General features: G+C 29.3%; 6 protein-coding genes across 8 annotated transcripts; 3 read left to right on the forward strand and 3 right to left on the reverse strand.

The window, feature by feature from the left end:
• Window positions 1–937: 937 nt before the first annotated feature.
• Window positions 938–3,823, forward strand: LOC113401917 (protein IMPACT-like). Its single transcript, XM_026641996.2, has 6 exons — window positions 938–1,070; window positions 1,399–1,631; window positions 2,109–2,238; window positions 2,631–2,734; window positions 2,934–3,140; window positions 3,539–3,823. The coding sequence occupies exons 1-6, from the start codon at window positions 1,044–1,046 to the stop codon at window positions 3,630–3,632; spliced, it is 795 nt and encodes a 264-aa protein (XP_026497781.2). The 5' UTR covers window positions 938–1,043; the 3' UTR covers window positions 3,633–3,823.
• A 200-nt stretch (window positions 3,824–4,023) lies between these two features.
• LOC113401919 (uncharacterized protein PF3D7_1120600) lies at window positions 4,024–9,349 on the reverse strand. Its single transcript, XM_026641998.2, has 6 exons — window positions 9,191–9,349; window positions 8,891–9,086; window positions 5,686–8,816; window positions 5,029–5,312; window positions 4,457–4,609; window positions 4,024–4,169 (listed from the first exon to the last, which is right to left on the reverse strand). Exons 2-6 carry the CDS (start codon window positions 8,911–8,913, stop codon window positions 4,092–4,094), a joined length of 3,669 nt encoding a protein of 1,222 aa, XP_026497783.2. The 5' UTR covers window positions 8,914–9,086; window positions 9,191–9,349; the 3' UTR covers window positions 4,024–4,091.
• Window positions 9,350–11,244: 1,895 nt separating this feature from the next.
• Window positions 11,245–13,740, forward strand: LOC113401915 (uncharacterized). 3 transcript variants are annotated; one of them, XM_026641993.2, is made up of 6 exons: window positions 11,245–11,410; window positions 11,498–11,838; window positions 12,205–12,376; window positions 12,786–13,063; window positions 13,241–13,324; window positions 13,575–13,740. In XM_026641993.2, the coding sequence occupies exons 1-6, from the start codon at window positions 11,313–11,315 to the stop codon at window positions 13,646–13,648; spliced, it is 1,047 nt and encodes a 348-aa protein (XP_026497778.2). In that variant the 5' UTR covers window positions 11,245–11,312; the 3' UTR covers window positions 13,649–13,740. The 3 variants fall into 3 exon arrangements, with proteins under 3 accessions (XP_026497778.2, XP_026497777.2, XP_064074744.1); XM_026641992.2 differs by having other exon boundaries at window positions 11,249–11,410; window positions 12,187–12,376; XM_064218674.1 differs by having other exon boundaries at window positions 11,283–11,410; window positions 11,484–11,838; window positions 12,187–12,376.
• On the reverse strand, window positions 13,723–15,588 carry LOC113401918 (uncharacterized). The gene is made up of 4 exons (XM_026641997.2): window positions 15,152–15,588; window positions 14,857–15,021; window positions 14,469–14,587; window positions 13,723–13,936 (listed from the first exon to the last, which is right to left on the reverse strand). The coding sequence occupies exons 1-4, from the start codon at window positions 15,452–15,454 to the stop codon at window positions 13,801–13,803; spliced, it is 723 nt and encodes a 240-aa protein (XP_026497782.1). The 5' UTR covers window positions 15,455–15,588; the 3' UTR covers window positions 13,723–13,800.
• A 514-nt stretch (window positions 15,589–16,102) lies between these two features.
• On the forward strand, window positions 16,103–19,493 carry LOC113401916 (CDK-activating kinase assembly factor MAT1). Its single transcript, XM_026641994.2, has 5 exons — window positions 16,103–16,362; window positions 16,464–16,760; window positions 16,918–17,150; window positions 17,546–17,721; window positions 18,553–19,493. Exons 1-5 carry the CDS (start codon window positions 16,239–16,241, stop codon window positions 18,650–18,652), a joined length of 930 nt encoding a protein of 309 aa, XP_026497779.1. The 5' UTR covers window positions 16,103–16,238; the 3' UTR covers window positions 18,653–19,493.
• A 691-nt stretch (window positions 19,494–20,184) lies between these two features.
• LOC113401912 (elongation factor Tu-like) lies at window positions 20,185–23,847 on the reverse strand. The gene is made up of 6 exons (XM_026641990.2): window positions 23,441–23,847; window positions 22,699–22,952; window positions 22,358–22,481; window positions 21,798–22,048; window positions 20,842–21,070; window positions 20,185–20,440 (listed from the first exon to the last, which is right to left on the reverse strand). Exons 1-6 carry the CDS (start codon window positions 23,742–23,744, stop codon window positions 20,235–20,237), a joined length of 1,368 nt encoding a protein of 455 aa, XP_026497775.1. The 5' UTR covers window positions 23,745–23,847; the 3' UTR covers window positions 20,185–20,234.
• Between the last annotated feature and the right edge of the window lie 1,319 nt (window positions 23,848–25,166).

The following is a 25,166-nucleotide window of genomic DNA, read 5'->3' on the forward strand; positions in this document are numbered from 1 at the left end:
AGTAAAGAGTGAATGATTAAATTGAATGATAAAATGATAAAAATATTTTAGAAATGAATCTAAAAAAAAAACCTGGATACATTTTTTATTTTATTAACTGGTTTTGAACATGACAAGTGGCGGAAAAATACAAGTTGCTATGTTTACATTGATAACATTGATAAAAATTAAATCAATTAATTAATTAATTGATTGATTAAAGTAATACCAATATGCAATTGTCATAACATAGCAGGAAGGCTGTAATCTAAAAAATAAAATGAATGTAAAGCCACGAAAACACGTAAACTACGGTTCAGACTTCTGACTTCAGAATTAAGAAAGGTAGGAGAACTCGGCAGTTACTCTTTTGTAGTTATTAAAATATATTGAAATAAGTTAAAATATAAATAAATATAGATCCATTGGTATTATATATTTACATTCGGTAAGGTGTAAAAATCAAGAGAATATACCTACTAATTATATACATATAGTAAAGATAAACACGTACATATCCGTGCTGTTTTATATGTACTCATTCTAGGGCCCTAAAACACAAGACAATGTGGGACCTTTTTTATTCATAGGATGAAAAACACTAAACTATTGAAATTAAAAATTTCAAAAAAGCAATTTTAAAAATGAAAAATAATTTTAATATTATAGTACAAAATGTTAAGTAAATAACTCTGTTTGCCTACGTGTTAGTTGGATAACGAAGACAAAAACAAAGATGCATGGATAAAATCAATTAACAATAATTATTATCTAATGTTGCCTATACTTTGACCAAAACCTTATAAACCACGTGACAAATTCAATTTTTTGTAAGATTACACAGTTAAGTAAGATTGTAGTTTACCTGTGGACACATTCACTTTACAGGTGCTAGTGTCAGATGTTTATGTTTTAGTCAAATGTCAAATTAATGTCAATTCTATTGAAAAGTGTAAATATTTTACATTTCAAATATATTATTTAATAAAATTATTATTTCAATAATAATTATTCTGATAAATAGAAATTGTATCACACTATTAGCAATATAAAAGATCTGTGCGATGGATACTGAGAATTTAGCAAAACAGGTATACTCAATGGTTATTGTATTATCAAATCACAATATACATAAATAGTTTTCGCTCGCTCGTTAGGGAATTATAGGCATAAAAGAAAAGCTTTGTCCATCCTTGTGGTTCAAGCTTTATACCACATTTCATTAAATTCGCTTCGGTCGTCTTTGACACAAAACCAGACGAGTTACTTTCGTATCTAAAATAGAAAATAGATGTTTTTTTTTGTAAGAATGTACTTTAATTTTACTTTTAAATCGCGATTCTATACATCTGTTAAGTGCAATATAACTATCCTTATTTTTCTCGGTTCATAATAAATAAAACAAATTGATATTTCCAGGTAGAAGAAATAGAAGCACTTAGTTCAATATACGGTGAAGATTTGATTATAGAGAGTGAAGTCAGTAGATCCTATAATATTAAAGTAAGAGATAATAAAAATGAAGTGATCTTATATGTTACCTTAAATGAAGGGTATCCTAGTAAAAATCCACCAAAGTATGAACTCTCAGCTCCGTGGATGGACAGAAAGGCAAAGGAAAATCTTCATTATTGTTTAGATGAGATTTATTTGTAAGTATTACAGACTTAATTCGAATTAAGATTAAGTTCAGGTAGTCTAAAGGTTGACTCCTATTCAGTTACATTTTATATTATTTTATTTAATATCTCTTTTGTTATTTTGTTTGTTTCTTTGCATGCTAAGGTCTCTTATAAAGTTGTATAAGCACACTGTGTTCTAAGAAAATTGATCAATAGGTTATTCATAAATAAACAAATATTTATAAAATATGCAATATAGAAATAAAAGAGAAAACTCCGTATTTTAATTGTAAGATTTAATTAATGAGTGATAGAAATTTTAGAAATGAATGCAAAAAAATGACTATATACTAATTTTTTTAATGATTTTTATTCTCACATACTTCAATTGTATTCTGCAAAAAATATATCCATAAACTTGTATTTAACATGACATGTTTTTCTATATGGGAATATCTTCTTGGAGTTTGATAATATATATTATATATTTACTTGGTTTAATTTCAGAGAGAATATAGGGGAGACAGTTATATTCCAATGGGTTGAAAAAATAAGGGAAGTCCTACAAACAATAAAACCAATAGAACCAAAGAAAGATGAGAAAAATTGTGTAGAAAAAACATTAGATTTTTCACAGGTATTAAAGTTTTGTATTAAATCTTTTTAAATATTGAATAGACATTAAGATTTCAATGTCAATAATGTTGACTATGTTATCTTCAAAATACTCCTATAGAAACATTATAACTTCACAATACATCTTGTCTTCTTTTATCAAGATATGGGTGTTATAAACTAATAATGTAAAAAACAAAACAAAATAGATTTATAATAATTCAATAAAACCAAATAGATTTAAAATAATTCAATTTAAATATGCTTATTTGTTTGATTTTAGGTTTTGAACATTTTTCGATTTAATACTTAGCTTAGCTATAATCATCAAAATAAACTCAATTCCATTCATCTTCAACAATATTTTTATAAGTTTTTCAAGTAATAACAGTAATTATAACCAATACATTTCAGCTAGAAATTAACTGTCCAGATATCACCCATGGAGAAGTGATCATTGATAGGAAAAGTTCATTCCAAGGTCACGCAGCTGAAGTTCATAGTGCAGATGATGTAAGGTATGTATGTGTTAAACAAAGTATCACTCACTAATCACTCATGTTACTACCAAATTATGCCAACTCTATGTTAATCTGTAATTTCTGTGTTTTGGATACTAAAATGACATCAATGAAAGTTTGGTTGAGATTGACATTAAAATATATTTTTGAGACAACAGTGAGTGAATTATTGTGACCATATTGTTTGTATTTTCAGTGCAGTGTTAGCCAAACTTAAACAGAATAAAAAAATATTAAATGCAACACACAACATGTATGCATACAGGATAGAAAAAAAAACAGATAAGGGAACAACAATGCTACAAGACTGTGATGACGATGGAGAGGCCCATGCAGGTGGCAGGATGCTACATTTGTTGCAGATACTGGACCAGAAGAATACATTAGTGGTTGTATCTAGATGGTATGTTTATTCCTAATATTTTATTTGGTCTTGCCATACATAGAAAGCTGGAGGTACAACAGCTGCTTTGGGTGGTACAACTAAAGATTTGAGGGTACAACAAATTATTTTTGGGGGTATACTACAAGGTGTATTGTTTTCATGCCCAATAAATAAAGCAGAAATGTAAATTTCGGTAGTATAAAATTCGAAAAGTGGTAATTACAATTACGGATTCGTAAATAATTATACAGTAATTTCGTACATGGAGAACATGTAAATTTACAAGTTTTAGGTTATTAAAATAGTTCAAAATAATATTAGAAAAAGTCCAAAATTATCTTATCTTCGTAAAATTTGCTATTGAAGCAGAAGGCGGAAACTAGTAGTTAATTTTTTTTTGTGTGTCTGTATTCTAGGTATGGTGGTATACAATTAGGTCCAGATAGATTCCGTCATATCAACAACGCAACTCGGCAAGTCATTCAGCAAGCTGGACTATTAAAGAAATGACAGAAGTAGTGCTACAAATGATAAAAGGCTATAAGATAAAGCTACAGGGAAGAGATAATAACAAAAATTTTAAATGATAATGTTATAATCATAACATTGTATTGTAATTGGGATTTTTTATTTTTTAAAAAAGACAATTTTTTTTTTAGTATCTTAACATTGTACATAAAAAATATATAACTTAAAACTGCCAGAGAATAAGTTCTGTATCTTCGAGATTTTCAAATACTGACTGCACTTATAACCGTAATTAAAAATATGTATGTATTAGCTACTTAAATAACTTTATATATAAAATATTTTATAAGATGTAAATTATATGTTAAAATAAAAAAATTAAAAAATAAGTAAACAAGATTTTTTTTATACTAGCAAGAAAACAATTTCTGGAAAATGGTATAAAATATATTAAACTTTAAATATTAAGAGTCACAATCTAATCTAGAAATTGGTTAAATGCTATGATTTTCTATTCCTTGAATTATTATCTGTTGTCTTAACTGTTATGCATTTCTTGTCCATAAATCTTAGAAGATCCTGTAACAAAAATAAACATCAAATGTATCTGTGTTAAACATATTATTTTGCAAAATTAAGCATATTTTATTTTATAACGTACTATTAACTGGCTACTAGTATGGAAAGAGATCATACAGCCTAAAGTGGGATGTGCGGAGGTAGGGTGGGTCTTTCAGAACTTAGTTTTAGATCTGCTTAGGCAGAACTAGCACTTGGCTAATCTGGATTACATCATTCAGCTTCTACATATTGTTATTTCTACTTTACAAATTTATTAAAATAAAAGTACTATGCTTTTTTTGTACCTTAGGATTGTATTTAAATCCGTAAGAAACAAGATCTTTATGTATCACATCGATATTAATTGGTTCATATCGTAATATCGCTTCCCTCAGTAGTTGACGACATGAAACGTAGTTGTGAAAAGCAATATGTAATGGAACTTTGCATGAATACACCTGAAATAAAAGTAAAATTTAATACACGTTTGTAAAGCTAAGATGGCCCAGGAGCTTGAAAAAGTGTATCTTAAATCTGAGTAAGATTCAAACCATGATAAGTACCACTATGTTTCATGGGTTGATTTTTTGTTTTTAATAAATAATTGTGAGAACATGCATTGGATAAAATCCTGTCACAAATGTAATTTGTATGTGAAAACCCGCATTGGAGCACTGTCGTGAAGTTAGCTCTAAACCTGCCCAAAAGATTAGCTTAGCCCAGTAGTGGAGCATTAACGGCTGTAACTACTTTACGATTTTAGATAACAGAAACTTTTATTCCTCTTAAATTTTAAGCAATTATTAATTAATTAAGTCCAAATACTGGTAAAAATTTACAATTTCAAATTGCTAACAAGTTGGTTTTCTTAACATACCTTTGCTTTCTCCTTCTTTTGGAACACCCACTCATCTGGAATACATTTAATTTCTCTTAGATCGGGAATTTCTTTTGTTATTGCATACAATGTATTTTCCTTAATAATATCCTCAAAACTGGCAGAAAGTTGTTTCCTGGGAGACTCTTTAGACTTTTTTGGTGAATCGTGTTTGGTTCCAATTTCGTATTTTCTTTTCTTAGATGGTGATGAACATTCTTCTACATCACATGATTCTACTACTGGGTGAGTTTGATTGTACAAATGTTTTAAAAGTTGTATAGCTGTAAAATTAAATATAATTATATATACATTTGAATGATAACAATCTAGTGAAGAAATATTGAGAACTAGGTAGGCTGACTGGCATGGGACACCTAAAGTTCCTGGCCATCACTGCTAGATAAAGGTTTTTAAAAAATATTAAACATTCCTTAATTTTCCTTTATGAACTAAAATGTTATATCCCTTGTGGCTGCAGTTAAACTGGTTAACTCATTCTTCAAAGTAGAAGACAACAATGAGCATTGCTGTTTGGTGTTAGAATATTTGATTATTGGCACCTTCAGTTGATAGACCGCTCACCATCAGCTGGCCCATTTGTTTGGCCACCGAACAGTGTTATAAAAGAAATGATATAAGAGTTGTTAATCTTACCTCTTTTTCTTTTAAATGGTTTAAGTCCATATTTTTCTAATTCTTTATTTCTTTCAGGTGATGACATTGATTCATAATCCAACATTGGAGTTACATTCATTGTTTTTATTATGTATTCACTATTCCCAGGAGTTTGTTGAATTTCTTTGATTAAATGTTCATTTACCACAGGTGTACTTGTTTCAGAGGCAAAACTGTTTGATTTAATTGGTTTAGGTGTACAAACAGATATCTTGTTAACAACAGTAGATGGTAAGTCACTATCACTAAGTGATCTATTTAAAGATCTAGAATTAGTACTTTTATTTAAAGATTGCATTTTGGAATCAGAAACATTATCCATTATTGATATACCACCAATATCAAAATTGTGTTGTGACTGTTGCAAGGAATAGTTAAATTCTTTGTCAGATATTTCAAAACAATCTGATGTCTTACTAGGATATGATAAATGCTCATAATTTGAGTTATTAGCAGTATTGTCAGATACTTGTGAGACATATTTACTTCCTGTACTCATAACATCATCAAACATTTCATCATAATCTATAGAAATATTATCTTTTTTACCAAGGCTATTAGTATCATATGTTTTTGGATGATGATGATTCTCTACAACTTCATTAGATGAATCAGATCTTTGAGTTAAATTAATATTATCAATTTCATCTTCAATGCATATATCTTCAATAACTTTATCAGTATTGTTTATTAAATTTTTATGACTATCACTTGTTGAGGCACCTGAATTGCAATCGGGGAGTTGATAATAAGATGAGCTTTTATCGTGATTGCTTTTCCCAAAGGATGTATTTTCTATAAGTATTTCCTCTTGGGTTTCATCTTTATGTAAACTATTCTCATAGTTATAAATGGGAGAGGTATTATAAACATGGTCATTAATCCCGAAATCTTGTCTCTCATTGTTATCTGATTCGTTTTTTTCTTCAGATTTATTACAATCATTATGCATAATTTCTGAATCTTTTTGTAGAAGTAATAATTCTTCATTAACCACAGGACTTACAATGGATTCAATATCATCATCAATCAAAACAGTGTTTTCTACAGAAATTTTCTTTCTCATACTACCTATCTCTGCTACTTGCCCATTATCGAAATTTAAAGGCTGGGTTAAATCTATTTCTTCTATTTTTTTATTTTTATAATTATCCTTGTTTGAAATAAGGTCTCCATAAAATTCTGAGAATAATTCATCATTGTTTCTATATTTAGTACACTCAGATTCACTTTTAATACTACTCTTATATTCTAAATCAACTTTCCATCTATTAAGGTCATCCACATATACTGTTTTTTTTTGTATAGGTAATGTTTCATTTCTACAAACTGGATTTAAATCAAATTCAACATTTTCTATAATTACAACAGTTCTGTCTATGATATGTCTATGATCCTTCTTTGTATGTATATTCTGTGACAGTTGGAAGTCATCATCAGAATGAGTTGATTGCGTTAAATCAATTTCTAGATTGTCTGGTTCCGTTAAATTATTCACAGTATAAAGTTGGGAAAAATGATCTTCGTTTTCATGAAAACTATTTGTTAAACTACAATTTGTCACATTTTCTTCATTGATCTTTGAAACACAACTTTTTAACTTATAAGAGTCAATACTTACAGCTTTTGGTGTCATCTCTGTGTTCAATTTATCATTGCTTGGTATTTCATTTGAAATTACTTTAAAGCTTTCATTGATTAAGACAGTACCGTCTAATGAATTTTCATCGTTCTTGCCAAGTTTTATGAGTGAATGGTTGTCATCAGTATTTGATTGTGTTAAATCCATTTCTAAATGTTGTTCTTTAAATTTATTTTCATCACTTTCTCTACTTAAACTGCCAAAGCTCCGAGTTAGATCAATATTTTCAATAGGATATTTTTGATCAGTAGGAACACATTCAGTAATTTCCATTAAATCATTTGATTTCCTTTTAGTTTCATTTATTTGTCTTTGTGAATGTGTATATATACTACTACTTTCAGGGGCATAGTTAACACATTCCGTTAAATCCATAAAATCTATATTACTATCAACTTTTTTTATACTTTGATGCAATAATTGAATTGATTTTGTATCATTTTCTACTATGAGGGAAATTTCATCATCAAATATATCTGGGGATACACTTCTGACTTGTGATACCTCATTAGCAATATCATTACTTGTGTGTTTCTCTTTATAATCAACTTTAACTAGACTTATATCTCTATCATTTATATCCATTTTGCAAAAATTGTTACTTAAATATTTGTTTTTAATAATATCTTGTGCTGCTTGTACTGAACCACTTAAAATACAATCTAAATCATCTTGTGTACATTCAATATTGTCAAAGTTAATATTACTTACTTCTCTTGTAGGACTTGCCGGTCTACCCGGTATTTCTGCCCAATCTCTTAATAAATGAGATTTACATAGAGGCTTTTCAAACAAGTCGTTAACATAAAATGCATCATCATTTCTCAAAAACTCATAACATATATTACTAGCTTTGTAAAATAATTCTCGACTATTATTGCCATTGGATATATTCTGTTTTAAAGGAGATCTATGTATATTTGTGGCTAGAACTTCGGCATATCTATCAGAAATATTTTGATGTTTCTCTTCATCTGATAAAAGTAGTAACTTGTATTGTTTTTTAAATTGTTTATTTTTCCGAGACTTTTTATTTATTTTTGTGTTTGGCACTCGAAATCCATACTCTTGTAGAGTGGTTCTTATCTTTGCTGTTTTTTCTGCAAGACTTAAAGGTTTTGATTCTTGACTATCACTATAGCATTTTATTTCTGGTTCTGTTTCGTAAAGTGACTTAGATAAAGCTATAACTAGCTGCAATTGTTCTGAATCAACATCAATGCTACTTTTCTTGCACACTTGATCAAAGTTTTTTGAATACGACACCAGTTCACTGTCTTTATTTTTAACCAGAGACCTTATATCTTTCTGACCTTTTAGTTTCTTCAATTTTTTCTTTTGTTTACTAACTTTATTCTTCTGTACATTCTTTGGTCCAGTGTTACATTTTTTTTTCTCCTGAAAGTCGGATAAACTATTATCCATCACAGGTTTCTTTGGAAAATATTCGCTTACGACAAGGCATTCACTGGCAATTAAAAAACAATTTTAGTAACTAAATGATTTATTTACACATTATTTTACTACAATTTACTAACCCACCTACTAGTATTATCTATATTCATATTATTTGTCTGGCAAATCCGTTCTAGCTTCTTCTTTTAACAATTTTCTAATAGTGTCACCTGTCCTATTAGGTAATCCCGTTGCGATTAAAAGCTTTCTTTCAACTTCTTCTATTGGATCAGAATAAAAGCGCTTTAGGGCTTGCCTTAATTTGCTTGTGGCACTAGAATATCTGAAACGGTAGCGATTTTTTATATTTTATCCTAACCTAAAATTTTGTGATTGTAAACAAACAGTTTATTACAATGTTTCTTTAAGTGCCACTAGGAAACTTACTGATAAAATACACCACACAAAAGTCCGAAACTTAATACACATGCACCAAGGATGTTTACAGCTTTAGCAGCCGGAGTTCCAGCTAGTTTTCTAGGTTTCCATTTTGACGAATCGATTCCAATCGCCATTTTTCCAGTTGAAAATTGAAAACTGCTGTCAAAGTCAAGATCAGAGAGTTGTAATCAAACCAGAGACGAAAAATACCCGTGAATACTCTAGATTTTTTAATTTATTTATTAATATTTTTATATCAAATAAATTATATGCAACTCACAGATGGCTACTATACAGGTTCTCTTGTCAAATTTAGCTAATCTAAAAATCTATTTTATTTATAATTATTAACATTAAATTATTTAAAGTATCTACTGAAATTGTATACTACATACTTTATATTATAAGTAAACATAACTAAAATTCAATCTTTAATTCCGTCAGTTCACAGTTATTTTACCTCTGGGCTATTAAGCTGGCTAACTTGTGCAATGTCTTGCTATAGCTAGTTTCTAAAATTCCTTTGTATACAATTACAAAGTCGTGATAGATGAGGAAATATTTGGTGGTAGTGGCAGAATTATATAAAGCTGTCCTTCCTATAAAATACCTATTTACTGCCTGAGCCGAATGGAGAATTATATTTTTAACCCGTATACAGTGGTGGTCATATACCTACATAATTCGGTGCAACCGGTGGTGGTAGCTAGAGGAGACAGGCCTGTAGATGGATGTAGACGTGGCGTGGCGTGTTATACATATAATTTTATCTGTACCAATGCTCCTATGCTTGTATAGTCATAAACATATTACATAATAACATAATCAGCCTGTAAATTTCCCACTACTGGGCTAAGGCCTCCTCTCCCGTTGAGGAGAAGGTATGGAGCATATTCCACCACGCTGCTCCAATGCGGGTTGGTGGAATACACATGTGGCAGAATTTCTTTGAAATTAGACACATGCAGGTTTCCTCACGATGTTTTCCTTCAACGCCGAGCACGAGATGTATTATAAACACAAATTAAGCACATGAAAATTCAGTGGTGCCTGCCTGGGTTTGAACCCGAAATCATCGGTTAAGATGCACGCGTTCTAACCACTGGGCCATCTCGGCTCATATAAACATATTATTGTTACTATATAATTATTTTTTGGTAATAAATAAAAACAAGTAAGGATTGGTCAAAGCTTTTATTTAGAATAAGAATGATCTAAATGGACATTATTAGAAGAGAACGAATAATCAGAAGAGCTATCAGACTCAGTATCCGAGCCATCGTTTACTTGTATAATATTTTTTTCAATTTCATCCTCTGCGTATTCATCTGTTTAGTAAAATTTATCTTTAATATGATAAACATGTTAACATTGCTTTTGCTATTCCTCTGTAGTAATTAATTGGAAAGCTTCATCGGTCAGCTTTACTATATTTTCCGCTAATTTGTCTAGATGTGGAAGCAGCAATTTCACCTTCTTTAGTAATAGCGCTGATGGTTTTCTCAGACAAACCTGAAATTTAAAAAGCCTTAGTTAATACACCTACAACATTTAATTTACACTTATAAATAATTTTCACTATTCATTTAACGACTTCACTTCTACGCACTTAGAAAATACTTTTACTATATGTAGTGTATGCGTGGATGGAAGATGAATAATACCATGACGCGTATTGGTACAAATCTATTCATTGTTAAAAAATAATTTTATACTATAATCATTAATCTGATATTATAACATATCACTAAAGAAGAGAATTATTTTTCAAAATACGGGAATTGTTTAATAGTAGGTAATATTATTTTACATATCTGTCATTGCAGCTACCCGTTTCAAACGGAAGTATAGGACCTTTACTAGCTTTTTCCTTTTCACAAAATTCACGCATAGCTAGCAAGATCTTTCTTCCACTACGCTGAATTTATCATATAACTGGAGGAGCTCTGAACACACAGTTAGTAATGCCAACCTAAGCGCAGCCTCTTTTATAGATGTCAGAGGTAAAATAACTCTGAACGGGCTGTATGAACATTGAACTATGAAGCATTTGATTTGACAGTTTTGACACACCTATCAAATTGTAAATCATATAATATGTAAACAAAAAAGGATAAGCTAATCAGATATGTCTCTATTGCAAAAATTATCTTATAAAGAATACAAATACGCATCTACACTCAGTATTGAAAAATGTGAAATTATAGCAAAATTAGCTGACCTGAAGTGAGTACGCCTGCTTCACTTAATTTAGCAAACGAACTATTTTTTAAATGTAAGTTACTGATTTATAATAATGCATATCTTTTTCAGAATGTCTTTCAATGATAGTAAAAAGCCAGGCGAATTGCTGATAAAATATCTTGATAGATGTGGCTGTTCTTTACAACAATATAAAAGTCTGATCAACTCTGTCCTTAATACAAAAACAATAATTACATATTACCATCCACTTTCAAAAGTAGCCATACTCATAGCAAATGAAAAATATGAACATTTGTCTAAATTAGCGACACCATCTATAGATTGTGATTCATTAGCGTGTAATCTAAGAAATCTTGGTTTCATCACAATTACCATAAAAAACACTAAAATAACTGATTTAAAGGATATGATAGCCAATATAATTCTAACAGTACCTGAAGACTCTTACTGTAAGTAAAATATATAATGCATAAAATAATTGCAATTTGTTCCTGTTTTATAACAAAACAACACAAAAAGTAAATTTAAAACTTTTAATTTTAATACTATAAGTTTTTGCACATGTTCTCATGAACAAGACATTCGTAGATAATGTCGAAATATCGAGCTCCATCAAATAAAAATAAATAACATGGTAAATATCCTGTTTCAGATACTTATAGTAATAAAAATAACAATATTAATGTTAATTTTCATTTTATAATGAGCATAATATAAATTATAGAAACAATTTAAAAAAAAATTTAGAATTAAGAATTTATGTTGATTAACATATTATAAATTATCAATTTTTGCAGGCTTCATTTTTTATGCAGGCCATGGCTGTGAATTATGCAACACAAAATGTATACTTGGTATAGATTGTCCCACAGAAAATATAAAATTTAGTCACTGTATCACTGAAAATTGGCTATTAAGAGAGGTAGCAAAATGCAAGCCAGAGACATGTATTCTTATCATGGACATGTGTCGGATTAATTTAGATAGGTAACTAGATATTGTAATTTATAATCTGTTTATATGCTACTGGTCAAGATTTATACAGTAACTATTTTTAGTTCATATTTAAGCAGTAAATGTTATCAATTCTTATGTATATAAGTAAAATGTATAGTAACAGCCTGGTACTTTTTCAATGCTTAGACTTTACTGTGGACTAACACGGTGCTCCAGTGTGGTAATCTATTTAAATGTAAATTGTATTGTAATTTACTTTTTTTGTAGACACAAATATTATTGTTACTTAAAACTGTCACCTGTATTACATATTATTGTGTAAGTTGGTTATCAAATGGTTGGTTAAAAAATATTTTTCATTTGAAATATAACAACACTTTCATCATCAAAAAGTTTATTTATGAATTGGTGAATTATTGATCATTCTTAATTTTTTTAGGAATACCAATTCCAGCATATATGCATCAATGTCAGATTTGGAAGATTATACCATACACAATAATCTTTTTATAAGTTATTCTACACAGTCCTCCCAAGCAGCATATGAGGTTCTTCAAATAGAATGTACAACTACAATTGACAATGATGTTACCTATGAATTAAAGACTGGCGACACAGAAAAAATTGTTCCTGGAGCAAGCCAATATGTTAATGCTTTGTGTACGAGATTGGTTGATAATTTTGATATAAGTACATTATTAGATAAAGTTCATGGAGGTAAGCAGTTATTATTTAACACAAATGAAATATTAAACTTGTGTAATATAGAAATTACTATGTTATTACCCTTAGATGAGTATTTAGAGATTTATCAAAACCTATAATTGCAAAAGTGATATTGTTTGTTAACTTTGATTTGAATTTTTAGTTATGAATAAATATGCTTTTTTTTAGATGTTGAGAATTCAATAAAAAAACAGAGACCTATCAAAGTTCAATGTGGAGTAAACAAGAGGTCATTGTATGATCCTGTCAAAGGTTAGTAGATATGTATAATGTAGTATTTAATAAAAAAAAATTTAAAAATAATACAATGTTTATCACTTTATTTATTTAATGGGACTACATCAAAGAGTTTGTATATTTAAATTGTAGCTTAGCAGTAGCTTAACTACTTAAAGTATTCTTATAATTCTTAGAAGAATTTATTAATGTATATATCTTGATAGTGATATCTTCTCTGTTATTGTCTATTGCATTATTATCATTAAAATGTATGTTGTTTTAGGTGACACTAAAGAACTTCTAATTAGGTTAAGAGATATTTTACAAAACTATAAAGAGAACTGTTCTGTATTTTGAACTATAATGAAATTTTAAGAGAAGCAACAAGACGAAAATTAATGGTGCCGAAAAAGTGATAAATTAAAACATAATTATAGCAATAACAAGAACATTTTTATTTTATTTTAAGCTTTTCTCCTATATTCTATAAAGATTACATATATCTACATTTAATTTCTCTTTAATGTGTGCGGTTGGAAGTGATTTACAATATTGACCCACCAGCTGTCTTCAACACCTTTGGTGAATTCTCTTATAAATCTATAGTTGAGAATAAATATTTTGTCTTGGTACTCAGGCTGCACTCTAAAAACAAAAGAATGGTATGAAATCATTGCAAAATTATTAATATATAAATCAATGAAATTCTCACTTTTAAAACAACATGCCTAACACATAGAATTAGAATTCTACAGATTACAACCATAATCATAATGTATTTTATGAGATAGTGACACAATAGTGACATTGTCTCACTGCAATTATAAAATGTTATTAAACATTAACATAATTAAACTAATTAATTAAAAATTGTCATGAAATTATCATGTTACACTATTCAACATCAATGTTAGTAAGCATATTATGTACATCAGAAAGTATATCCACAACTAGTTATAAAATGTAACATGTTGCATTTGCATCAGTGTGAGATAGATATTACCATCCATCATGTAACAAAATCTTATGCTTTATATAATTTATTTTATTTTTATTTATTAAATAATTTAATCTTATACATAATGTTTTAAAACATTTTATAACAGCATAGTGCCATAAGAAGGTAAAAACAAATTGAGTTATTAATTTATAATTACAAGCATATTATCAGACATACCCTAATGAGATTGGTGGCAAATCTCCAGTTTCTTGCATTTGTTTCATGCCCTTCAGAACATGATAACACATTGTGATTTCAACCCAACGTTTTTCAGAGTCGTCAAACATAACTCCTACCTGAAAATGTTTTACAGAAATTAAAATTTATTTTTACAGAATTTATGAATATGAATAAATAAGAATATGCAATCATTTATATGACAAATTCATAAGGATTAGTTACGACAGACAAACAACAATTGTTTAATTAAATGAAAAAAATTGTTAATAAAACATTTAAAAAATGTATTGGTTTAACTAAGTTGAAGGTGTTTTGTTACCAATTTAAAATTTTTAAATTATAAACATCACTAATTACACTAGTTATTATTTAAATTCTATTTGACCTGATAAGGAAAAGCATAGAAAATATCTTCCTTATTAATAGCTAGCATCTGTCTTTGAGTAACAGATAGTTTAGAAACAGCCTCTTTTAAAGTAACAATTGCATCTTTGTCAACTAGTCCTTCTAGTGCTTTAAAATTACTCGATTGTAGACTTTCTGAAACAACCTAAGAAAATGTTATATTAAAATTTGCAAGTATAACTACTAAGTATGTTAGTAAATGAACAGTTATGTTTGTTTTTCATCAATTTTGTAATTAAAATTATACATAAAAAATATGTAAAATTTATACAGACCTCTACAGCATGTTTGGAGGCTTCGATGAAATCGTTTAAGCTGAATTCTGATTCAAAATACGGTCTGATTATAAAATTTGCATACATCCAATTCTTTATGAATTTTAAAAACGAAGGCCATACTATTGGTGGGAAATCCATTAATTGTGGCAACCTTCTCGCTTCTGCTCGGTCTTCGCAATATTTTCGATGTTGTATAATTGGACATTTTGTGGCTACAGGAACTTGTAAATATTTATATGAAATCCTATCATATAACCTAAATGACCGACTTGTCAATACTGTCCTAATAGCTAAATTCATATTCAACTTTATAAAGAAAGGGCAATTTAAAAATATAAAAAAATGCAGTACATGTATTAATTCACTGTAAATTAAATATACACATTCCACAACAACTTTCGATTCTTACTTTTTTTTTAAGATGTCAATTTTCAATGTTGATTTGCGTTTTGTTAATTGAGCATATAACACTGAATATTATTGTTATTCGTAAAATGCTCAGTATATTATTATACTAATGGTTTCTTGTAATCTATAATATACGGGAACTCAAATTTGAAGAATACAGAAACTCAGTAACGGTTTTTTAAAGAAACTACACATCTTGTTTTTATTGTAAATATACTTTATACATTCATTTTCTTATCTTATCCTTATTTTGTTTTGAGTTTTCGCTATAGTTTTCTCATTATTGTTTGATTTTGTTAATTATAAAAACATAAATAAATTCAGTATAAATTATTTATTTTGAAATGGTGTATGATAACATTTTTGAAACTTGTACTTCTGTGGTTTTCTTACCACATTTATTACAAAGTAATAAATGTGGTAAGAAAATATAATAATATAAGCCTATCCTATGAATATTAAAATATATAATATTATAAGTGACATGGTAACTTTAAATTTTATTTTAAGCTAACTACAAATGTCATGTCATTGTCAATGTGTCAAATTGAGTTGTTAGTTTGTTACTAGTTCATCGAAGTTGTTGAAAAAAAAGTTTAAATTTGTCTGAAACTATATGGTCATGACAATAAGTACATAATTTAACTACCTCTGGGGAAAATATTTATTCGCAGCCATGGATGATCAAGCTTGTCCGCGTTGTAAAACAACTAAATACAGAAATCCATCTCTGAAATTGATGGTAAACGTTTGTGGCCATGCTTTATGTGAAAGTTGTGTTGATTTATTGTTTTTAAAAGGTAATGTGATATTAATAAAATATGTATATACTTCAGAAACTTAATTTCCTATTATATATTTTGTTACAAGCCGAATAACATATTCTTTTTTTCATATCAAGGTTCCGGTTCATGCCCAGACTGTAATGTCCCTTTACGCCGAAGTAATTTTCGTGTGCAATTATTCGAAGATTCTATGGTAGAAAAAGAAATTGATATAAGAAAACGAGTTTTAAAAGATTTTAATAAAAAAGAGGAAGATTTCGCTACACTGAGAGAATATAATGATTATTTAGAAGAGATCGAAACAATAATATTTAACTTAGCTAATAACATAGATGTTGTAGGCACAAATAAAAGAATAGAACAGTATAAAAAAGATAATAAAGAAATAATTATGAAAAATAAAGCTAAAATAGGTATGTACAAAGCTTTTTATAAATAAGATCAAGTATTAATTACATCAAATAAAAGTGCTTAAATATTCAGGTGAAGCATGTGATAACTAAGTTATATGACGACATTGTTATAGAATGGTAGATAAATTCAGAAATAACTATATCATTTCTGTTTCAGGTAGAGAAGAATTAGAACTAGAAGAAATATTGGAAATAGAGAAACAAATGGAGGAACTTCGTAGAGCAGAAGTTATAAAAATGGAAGAAGAAGCAAAAAAACAAAAGATAAGAGAGAAAGAGGCTTTGATTGATGAATTAATGTTTGCTGATGGAGATGCAAAAGGAATATTAAGTACATTTGCTCAAACTGTTGCTAATAAGCAGGAGGAAGCCGTACCAGTCCTACCTAAAGTAAGTAAAAGTATATTTCTACACTCTGAACCAGTGATCACACAAAATTAAAATTAATCTTGTGCATTGATAGAGATAATTAAAGCATATTTTGATTGATAAATGTTATTAATTTTTATCTTTGTATGTTTGTATAATTCTTTTGTGTGTGTATGAAACTGAACTCCATCTAAGCGGCTCGATAAACTTCAATGATTTTTTTTGTATATTAGATTTTTTTGTTATTATTGATAGTGAGATAGTTTAGATTGGACCCAGTAGGTGGTACTACCACCAGGAAGTACGTAAAATTCTAATTTCATATGGACAGAGCTGATGGATGGGATGGGCAGCAAGTTATTAAAATAGAAATCTTGTTTTTTAAATATAAATCATTCATCGCAAAATTTTTTCAGGTGACACAGTTCTCATCAGGTGTTAAGTTTACGAGAGGTTCAGGACAGCAGCCACTGCCATTCATTGAAGAAGGACCGTTGTATAAATATGAGGCCCCACCTCAACCAGATCGAGTAGGACCTGACCCACCATCTGTGCAGGCAATTGTTAATAACGGGTATCTGCGTCATGTTAGGTGAGTTCAATGACTTTTGTTAAGTAGGAGCATCATTTTAATGAAAGAGGTTATACAATCCATAACCTAATCCAATAAAATAATGTTTATCTCTGTTTGTCTATGTTCCTACAACAATCCTACAAGTAATAGACTACAAATAAAGTCAAACTGTTATCTAGTAATTTTGTCTTATACAATTAAATAATTCATAACTGAAACTATTCCAACCCATTTTAATGGATAATCCGAAATAATTTCATATCTGTAACCATATCTGAAACTGGTAAAATACTTACTTCTTAGATGCTAGGGTAGGTAGGTAAGCTAGTAAACTTATATGCTCAATGGATTTAAGTCATTTTTTTATAATAGTTGTCTAGATGAGTATAACATGCATTGTACTAGACTTGCGGTAGTAGGGCTTTGTGCAAGCCCACCTGGGTAGGTACCAACCTCTGATTAGATATTCTACCACCAAATAGCAGTACACAGTATTGTTGTGTTATGGTTTGAAGGGAGACAGTTGGAGGTACAAGGGATATAATAATTTAGTTTCCAAGGTTGCGCATTGGTGGCACAATGGAGATGTACATTCGTTACATTAAAATTTCTCACAGCGTCAATGCCTATGGGCAGTGGTGACCACTTACCATCAGGTTACCTACTTAATAAAAACAAAAAAATGTTCAAACTCATTTTACCTACTAGTTGAGTGTTTGCTAAACAAATTGCATAAACATGGTTAATATATTTCAATACGAGTATTTATTCTTTGAATTTACAGGTTATCCATATAAGTCAGATGAACTTTTTATTTTTAAGCAATTATAAATAAATACTTTTTTACAGGGCAGAAACAGAAACTGAAAAGGCGGGTGGGTACTCCTCAACATTACCCTGTCTACGAGCTTTACAAGATGCACTCTCAGGGCTCTATCATGCTAGCTGACATAGTGAACAAGTTGTTGTTGATACTATTGTACTTGATTAGCACTACGTTAAAAGCGATATATTGTTTACATGCTATCTCTTTTACTCATTCATATAGCCCATGAATGTAAGCTAAACATATAGCTTATTTCAATTTAATTAGTTTAAATGAGAAACCGACCTCAATAGGTATTATTAAAATATAGCACAGAAGCATAGCAAAGGGGTAAAAAAATAATTTACGTTCTTTTTCTTATTACTTAGTTTGTTAATATGTTCAAGAAATGAGACTGATAGTAAATTTTAATATCTTTGTTGAAAGTATTTTCCATATAAATAAAGTATCTGATCTTTTAAACAGTATGTCGCTTTTCAAGTAGGGTGTATTGTATTAAGATAATGTGTATATATGAAATGTAAATATGTATGTTTATATATATAAGTACTAAATTCAGGGTAGTGATAAGAAAGTTAAAAAAAATACTTTTTTTATAATACAAAAATATCTATTGCTCTACGTTCAACCAAATGTTATAAACGAAACTTAAAGATTCTAAATCAGTAATGGAAAAAGTATTGTTGCATTCTAATAATTGTTTATTTTTTTATGCTTTAACTTAAAAATTATTCATTGAAAAGGTTTTAAATATCATTTTAATTAGTATCTATTACTAATCCATTATGATCTTGTTTTTTTTTTTTGTGTCATGCCTCGCAATAAAATATTTGTCTGCACAATGATGATATTAATAATCTCTAAATATTAATTTTATTTCATTTCGAGTTTTTGTTAAAGTTAAGGCCTTTTTGTTATGATTGTGGGCATTGATTGTTATTTTGTGTATAAAATGAAAATTTGATATTATTTTGTTTTATTTCAAATGCTTTAGTTTTTAATTATTTAAAATTTGTAATATTCTATTATAAACTACAGTTATTAGTGAAACATTTGAGTTTCGCATAATTTATAAGGCACCGGTTACACACTTAGTACATAAAGACATTATATTTACATACATTTTACACTATGTACTAGTGGGTCGCGCGCGAAGCTTCGAGTTTCAAAAGTTTTTTTTAGCAATTTCGTTACCCATGACAGGTTTTATTTATTTTGATTTAATTTCCACTTAAACTGCAAGTCGCTCATCTAAATTTGGCGCTAAAATTATAAAACCTTTTTTAAATTATGTTTTAATGTCAAGTTAAGTATATATAATTAATGTCAGGTAAATAATAAGAGAATCCGTTGCTTGGAAGATAAGGACCTCAAGGGTAGACAGCGTGTCGATTTTTGTTCCTGTCACGTAGTCCGAAAGATAAATAAATAAAAAAAATAAATGCAAATTAAATTAGTGTGTAAATTAGATGGGTATCTACGAGGATTTCTCCACTAGTCTAGTCGCATTTAAAGGCTCACTCCGAAACCAGAGTTGCATGTCGATGGTCCAATTTAATGAAAGTATATTATTGACTCTAATGCAGATTTACTGCAATTACTAAGCCGAGTCTTATAAAGTTATATTCAAGTTATATTCAATAAAACAACAAAAGAAAAATTAAATAATTTATTACCTAAATATATATATATATATTATGTATATTTACAAATCATGTTTAAATACAACTTTTCCTAATTTTCCATTGGGTACATCGATAGAGGACAATGTTTCAGTGACTATTCCGGTTGCAACAGTCACATTATTTTCTCGTATTGTGAAAGGTTGGCCTTCTGTCATGACCATGCCTTCGAGAAGAGTCAGATACACCTCGCCGTGATCACCGGGCATCATCATGTCCATAGTAGGTTCTAGAAAATGAATTCCAAATTTTAACAGACTTGACAGAGGCGATCTTATAGTCAGCGATTGTGACTGCATACATATCTAATTTTATAAAAGGGTAAAGATTGGGAAAATTTTAATTTAGGTGAATTGTCATATCTTATCAAAATATATGATATATAATTTAATTAAATAGTTTTCTTTATATCTAGATAGACTTTTGCCACTTTGAAATTAGTTTTATCAATATGACGAGGTATTTTTTTAAACGCTGTAAAAATATGAGAGGCGCGTTGTATGACGCATTAGCACTGTATGGGCGAATGTTTAAATCTCATTAGCTATTAAAAATAATGGAAAATAATGCTTATTTACCAGTACGAAAGCAGGGGTGGGCAACGAGTTAACAATTACAAAAATAAATTACCTAAATCAATTCTGCAAGCAATATTCCAAGTACCACTGAACATTTGTTGGGAATACTTAGAAAATATCGGTTTTTTTCTGCCACCTTCGCTTCTCGACAGAAAATATATCTTCGCTTTGTAGTGGTTGCTTAGTTTTATGCTTTTCGCGGCACAGAGGAGCATGCCTGTTTCAACTGCACGTATTTTCATCCCACGGAGTAAAACTCCGACATTATCACCCGCCAAAGCCTACGAAATATATTAAAAATAAAATGGACAAATTGTACAAGCTCCTCTGGGTAGGTAAAAATTATGAAGGCTCAGTAGGGGCTCGTAAATTTCTCACTGGGTAAAGATCTTTATTTCAGGTTAGGAAAAGGTATGGAGCTTATGGTTCTTGTTGCCAATTAGTGACTACAATGTTTTTTATTTTTTTAGTAAATTTCCTCAAGAAGTTTTCATTTCGTGCTGTATTTGAACACAAATCAAGCATATAGACTCAAGTGTTTCACTGGTTTTCAAAATGTGTTCTTCATTTGAGATCATTGTATTTTATAAATCACTTAAATTTATAAGTCTTGCTCAACTATTATTCACTAATGTACGTAATTGTTATAACAGATTTATTTGGCCTACTCATACATAGACTTCTGGCGCACAGGTAACTCAAATACAATAGGTCCTATAATAGATAGAACTAAAACTAATTAAAGCTAATTACTACTTTTTACATATTTCATGTTTTCCAAGAATCTTCTATTTTGGAGTTTTTCAGCGCAAATTTATTATTCACTAATAAAACACTCACAAAATAAATTAATGGTAACACATAAAATGAAAATCTAATTTCCATATTGTAATATTTCGTATATAAAAATTAACTTGTATAAATACTTTTTATCGGATAAAATTAAAAATAATTGTCAATATTACGATTATAAAAACTCAAAATAGAGAATATAATATTACCACATACCTCAAGGACACTTGATCTAAAAATCTGAATATCAGACAATGTAGTTTTTGTGTTAAATCCGAATCCCATTAATTCAGCCTCATCATTTTTCTTCATAATACCACGTTTAATCGTACCAACCACTACAGTCCCTCTGCCGGGTACCGTGAATGCATTGTCTATGGGCATTAAAAATGGCGACTCGAGATCCCTGATTATTGGCGGGACGTATTTGTCTATGGTATCTAAAAGTTTTCTTATTGATGGGGCACCTATGAAATTATGAATTGTTAATACTTCCGACCGAAAAATAACTTTCACCAAAGAATGAATGTATAGCGCATGATAAGCAAGACATTTAATTGGAAATATTTAGGAAGCACTTTTTTTTCAGTAATGGGCAGAGCTTAAGTTTGCCTCTCCTCTTTTTCGTTTTTTTTTTTATTATAATTATTTATGTATTTTTAAAAAAAATAGTGTCAGATAAAGTTAAAGATAAAGTTTAAAAGCTTTTTTTTAAGTCTATAATAAATTTTATTAAGCTTTTGTATCAAATGTTTTTTAAAGATCATAATACTGACCTATTTCTGATTCATCCTCATTCAAAGCTTTTAGAGCAGATCCAAAAACCATAGGTACAGTACTTCCATTGTAGCCAAAGTCTGACAACATTTCCCTCATTTCAATTTCTACAAGTTCAATAATCTGAAAAATATAATTCATTTTGATCCTTGGATAATGATTCTTAAATCAATAATTATTTTTTAACTGACATGGTGATATAAATTTATGGTATAGCATTTTTTAAACTCAATTTCGACAAAATATTTTTATGTTTGCATCTTTGTACTCTACCTTTGATATGAATTGAACATTGATGATTTTATAATTAGCATTAGGATATTTTGAAATGGCAACTCACATCTGATCCAACTAAATCCACTTTATTTACATATACTATTATATATTTAATTCCAACTTGTTTAGCGAGTAGCAAATGCTCTCTAGTTTGAGGCATAGGTCCATCATTAGCAGCTACTACCAAAATTGCAGCATCCATCTGAGATGCACCAGAGATCATGTTGCGGATATAATCAGCATGACCGGGACAATCTGTGTGAGCGTAATGTCTGTTTTTTGTGCTGTAGCCAACATGAGCTGCATTTATTGTAATGCCTGAAGAAAAAATATTGTATATTGAAATTATGAATGATAATTTTAAGCACAGGTATCAATATTTATTCTGTAGTTTTGTCCTATACAAATACAAATTTGTTTGTTTGTTTTTTTTTAATTCTTAAAAATCCAATCATATATTAGAAAATAATAGTTTCAGAAAATATAACAAAAAATTCTTTGTGACAAAAATTCAATATACTTTATTGTAAATCTCCAATATACACATTTAGTCCAAACCCATGTTTTTTCTTTTATTTTGATGGAATGTAGAATTTGAAGATAAGAGGTTGTTGTCTCTTTCTTGCAGTTCCTTCCAAGATTAATCTTATACTTATGTAATAATTTTAAGTAGATAATTAGCACCATTCATATTTGTACAAATAAAAAATAATTCAATAGTTATTATTATACTATTTTATACTTCTTTAATTTTTCATAATATTATATATTTCAGAGTGCCAGAGAATAAACAGAAATTAGCTTACCTCTCGCCTTTTCTTCCGGCGCTTTATCAATTTCGTCGTACGATACATATTTTGAATTACCATCTTTTGACAAAACTTTTGTAATAGCAGCTGTTAGTGTAGTTTTTCCGTGATCAACATGACCTATTGTACCTATATTACAATGTTTCTTTTCTAATGGCTTAGGTTTATGCTTGGTGGAAAGATTACGAACCTCTAAACTAAAAGCACTGGCAAATTTATAATTAGTTAAGAATTTAGGTGTAAATGTACTGTTATGTGAAATATTACGGATTATACAATGAATAATAAGTCTTCCAGTCATATTTCGTTTTTAATTTGGATTATATCATTGCTTTTTGAGGTTATATTTATATGAATATGACATTTGTCATTGTTATTTTTTACTCAGTGTTACTGTCGTTGTCCGCTGTCGCAGTGACAACAGACAATGACATTTAATCTCATCCTCATTTCTCAATATATTTATTTCCCCTAGGATGAAATGAGCCAAAAAAATACTTGTAGCATTTCCAAAAAATAAAATTCAGTTTTGTTTTCAGAACGAAACGCTAGCTTAGATTTGAATTGAAGATATTTTTTTTATAATAGGTAATACTTTTTTAAATTCTTTTTGAAAACAAAACATATTCACAGAGCGCTGACTCTAATTTATCGCATTTGACATTACCGTATCGACTATCGACAATCTTCTAAACTAATGTGTTCACAGTTAAAGCTTCTTGAAGAGGTTATCGCTCTTATTATTAATGTGCCTGCATGTTACCTTTTTCCCATTAACAATCTTAATAAACAACTTGTCTTCTTTTTAATTTGAACCGTCCCAGGTTCCCGATTAATTTCAGCATAAAAACTAGCTTCGAAAACATTTGGCCGCGTTTGCACCTCGTAGACTCGAGAAAGTCTTGCATGAATTACTTACAAACAGAGCCGGATCTACCATATGGGTTTTTGGGCTTCAGTCTAGCGCCCCGTGGATTCAAGGGGCGCCCAGCTAAGTCAAAGTCAAAAATACGGACGAAACGATAATGCGAAAGAATACATAACTTTATTAAATTAAACAGATCGTATGGTTTGCAGTCCTGCGAGTCCTGCAATTAATCAAACCCATTCAATTAATTTAATTCAAGTCTACGTTCAGATGTTTTAGGTGGGACCCTAAGTAGTTTTAGCCCAGGCCCCCCTAAACTTACATTTATGTCGTTTACACATCGTACTCATTACTGCAATTTAGATTATACTATTGCAGCGCAATCGCATATATGAAAACATTAATAATCCATATACAGTAGGCAAACGAGGTTAACGAGCAAGTGACGTCATCATAAGTCCGACCAATCAGGAGCGTTCTGTGTCACGTGACAAACGTTTAAAAGATTGCATTTTTATTTATAAATTTTTGAATTTCAACTTTCGTTAATAAATAACCATTTTTAAACTCATAATATATACTGATAACAATAAATGACACTTTATTTTTCGCATTGTCAAATAGCCTATTTGGGAACCTTCAAGAAAAAAGCTTACTAAATCCTTAAAAGTGGTAATCACTTTCCATAAGGTGAACCTCCCGCTCCTTTGTCACCTATAACAAAAAAATAATGAATAATGTAGTTGAATTTTAATCGATAATATAGTAAGTCATTGGTCCGGATATTCGGCAGTAAAATTTGCCACAAACAATACCAACTTACTTTAACCTTCATTCAATAAGTCTAATTCCAAT

Source organism: Vanessa tameamea, chromosome 23 (assembly GCF_037043105.1).
Source record: "Vanessa tameamea isolate UH-Manoa-2023 chromosome 23, ilVanTame1 primary haplotype, whole genome shotgun sequence".
NCBI classification, from domain to species: Eukaryota; Metazoa; Arthropoda; class Insecta; order Lepidoptera; family Nymphalidae; genus Vanessa; species Vanessa tameamea.

Bases quoted from the DNA above. Each gene is read 5' to 3' on its own strand.
- LOC113401917 (XM_026641996.2), top strand. From the start codon at position 1,044: ATGGATACTGAGAATTTAGCAAAACAG. The intron at 1,071-1,398 runs GTATACTCAATG...TGATATTTCCAG, and splicing joins CTGAGAATTTAGCAAAACAG to GTAGAAGAAATAGAAGCACT. The intron at 1,632-2,108 runs GTAAGTATTACA...GTTTAATTTCAG, and splicing joins TGTTTAGATGAGATTTATTT to AGAGAATATAGGGGAGACAG.
- LOC113401919 (XM_026641998.2), bottom strand. From the start codon at position 8,913: ATGAATATAGATAATACTAGTAG. The intron at 8,817-8,890 runs GTGGGTTAGTAA...TTTAATTGCCAG, and splicing joins AATATAGATAATACTAGTAG to TGAATGCCTTGTCGTAAGCG. The intron at 5,313-5,685 runs GTAAGATTAACA...TTAATTTTACAG, and splicing joins ACCATTTAAAAGAAAAAGAG to CTATACAACTTTTAAAACAT.
- LOC113401915 (XM_026641992.2), top strand. From the start codon at position 11,313: ATGTCTCTATTGCAAAAATTATCTTATAAAGAATACAAATACGCATCT. The intron at 11,839-12,186 runs GTAAGTAAAATA...CAATTTTTGCAG, and splicing joins AGTACCTGAAGACTCTTACT to GCTTCATTTTTTATGCAGGC. The intron at 12,377-12,785 runs GTAACTAGATAT...TAATTTTTTTAG, and splicing joins TGTCGGATTAATTTAGATAG to GAATACCAATTCCAGCATAT.
- LOC113401918 (XM_026641997.2), bottom strand. From the start codon at position 15,454: ATGAATTTAGCTATTAGGACAGTATTGACAAGTCGGTCATTTAGGTTA. The intron at 15,022-15,151 runs GTCTGTATAAAT...ACATTTTCTTAG, and splicing joins CCTCCAAACATGCTGTAGAG to GTTGTTTCAGAAAGTCTACA. The intron at 14,588-14,856 runs GTCAAATAGAAT...AAACATTTTCAG, and splicing joins TCTATGCTTTTCCTTATCAG to GTAGGAGTTATGTTTGACGA.
- LOC113401916 (XM_026641994.2), top strand. From the start codon at position 16,239: ATGGATGATCAAGCTTGTCCGCGTTGTAAAACAACTAAATACAGAAAT. The intron at 16,761-16,917 runs GTATGTACAAAG...TTTCTGTTTCAG, and splicing joins GAAAAATAAAGCTAAAATAG to GTAGAGAAGAATTAGAACTA. The intron at 17,722-18,552 runs GTGAGTTCAATG...ACTTTTTTACAG, and splicing joins GGGTATCTGCGTCATGTTAG to GGCAGAAACAGAAACTGAAA.
- LOC113401912 (XM_026641990.2), bottom strand. From the start codon at position 23,744: ATGACTGGAAGACTTATTATTCATTGTATAATCCGTAATATTTCACAT. The intron at 22,953-23,440 runs GTAAGCTAATTT...TTTTTTCTTCAG, and splicing joins GCCGGAAGAAAAGGCGAGAG to GCATTACAATAAATGCAGCT. The intron at 20,441-20,841 runs GTAATTTATTTT...TTCATTTTCTAG, and splicing joins TGCTTGCAGAATTGATTTAG to AACCTACTATGGACATGATG.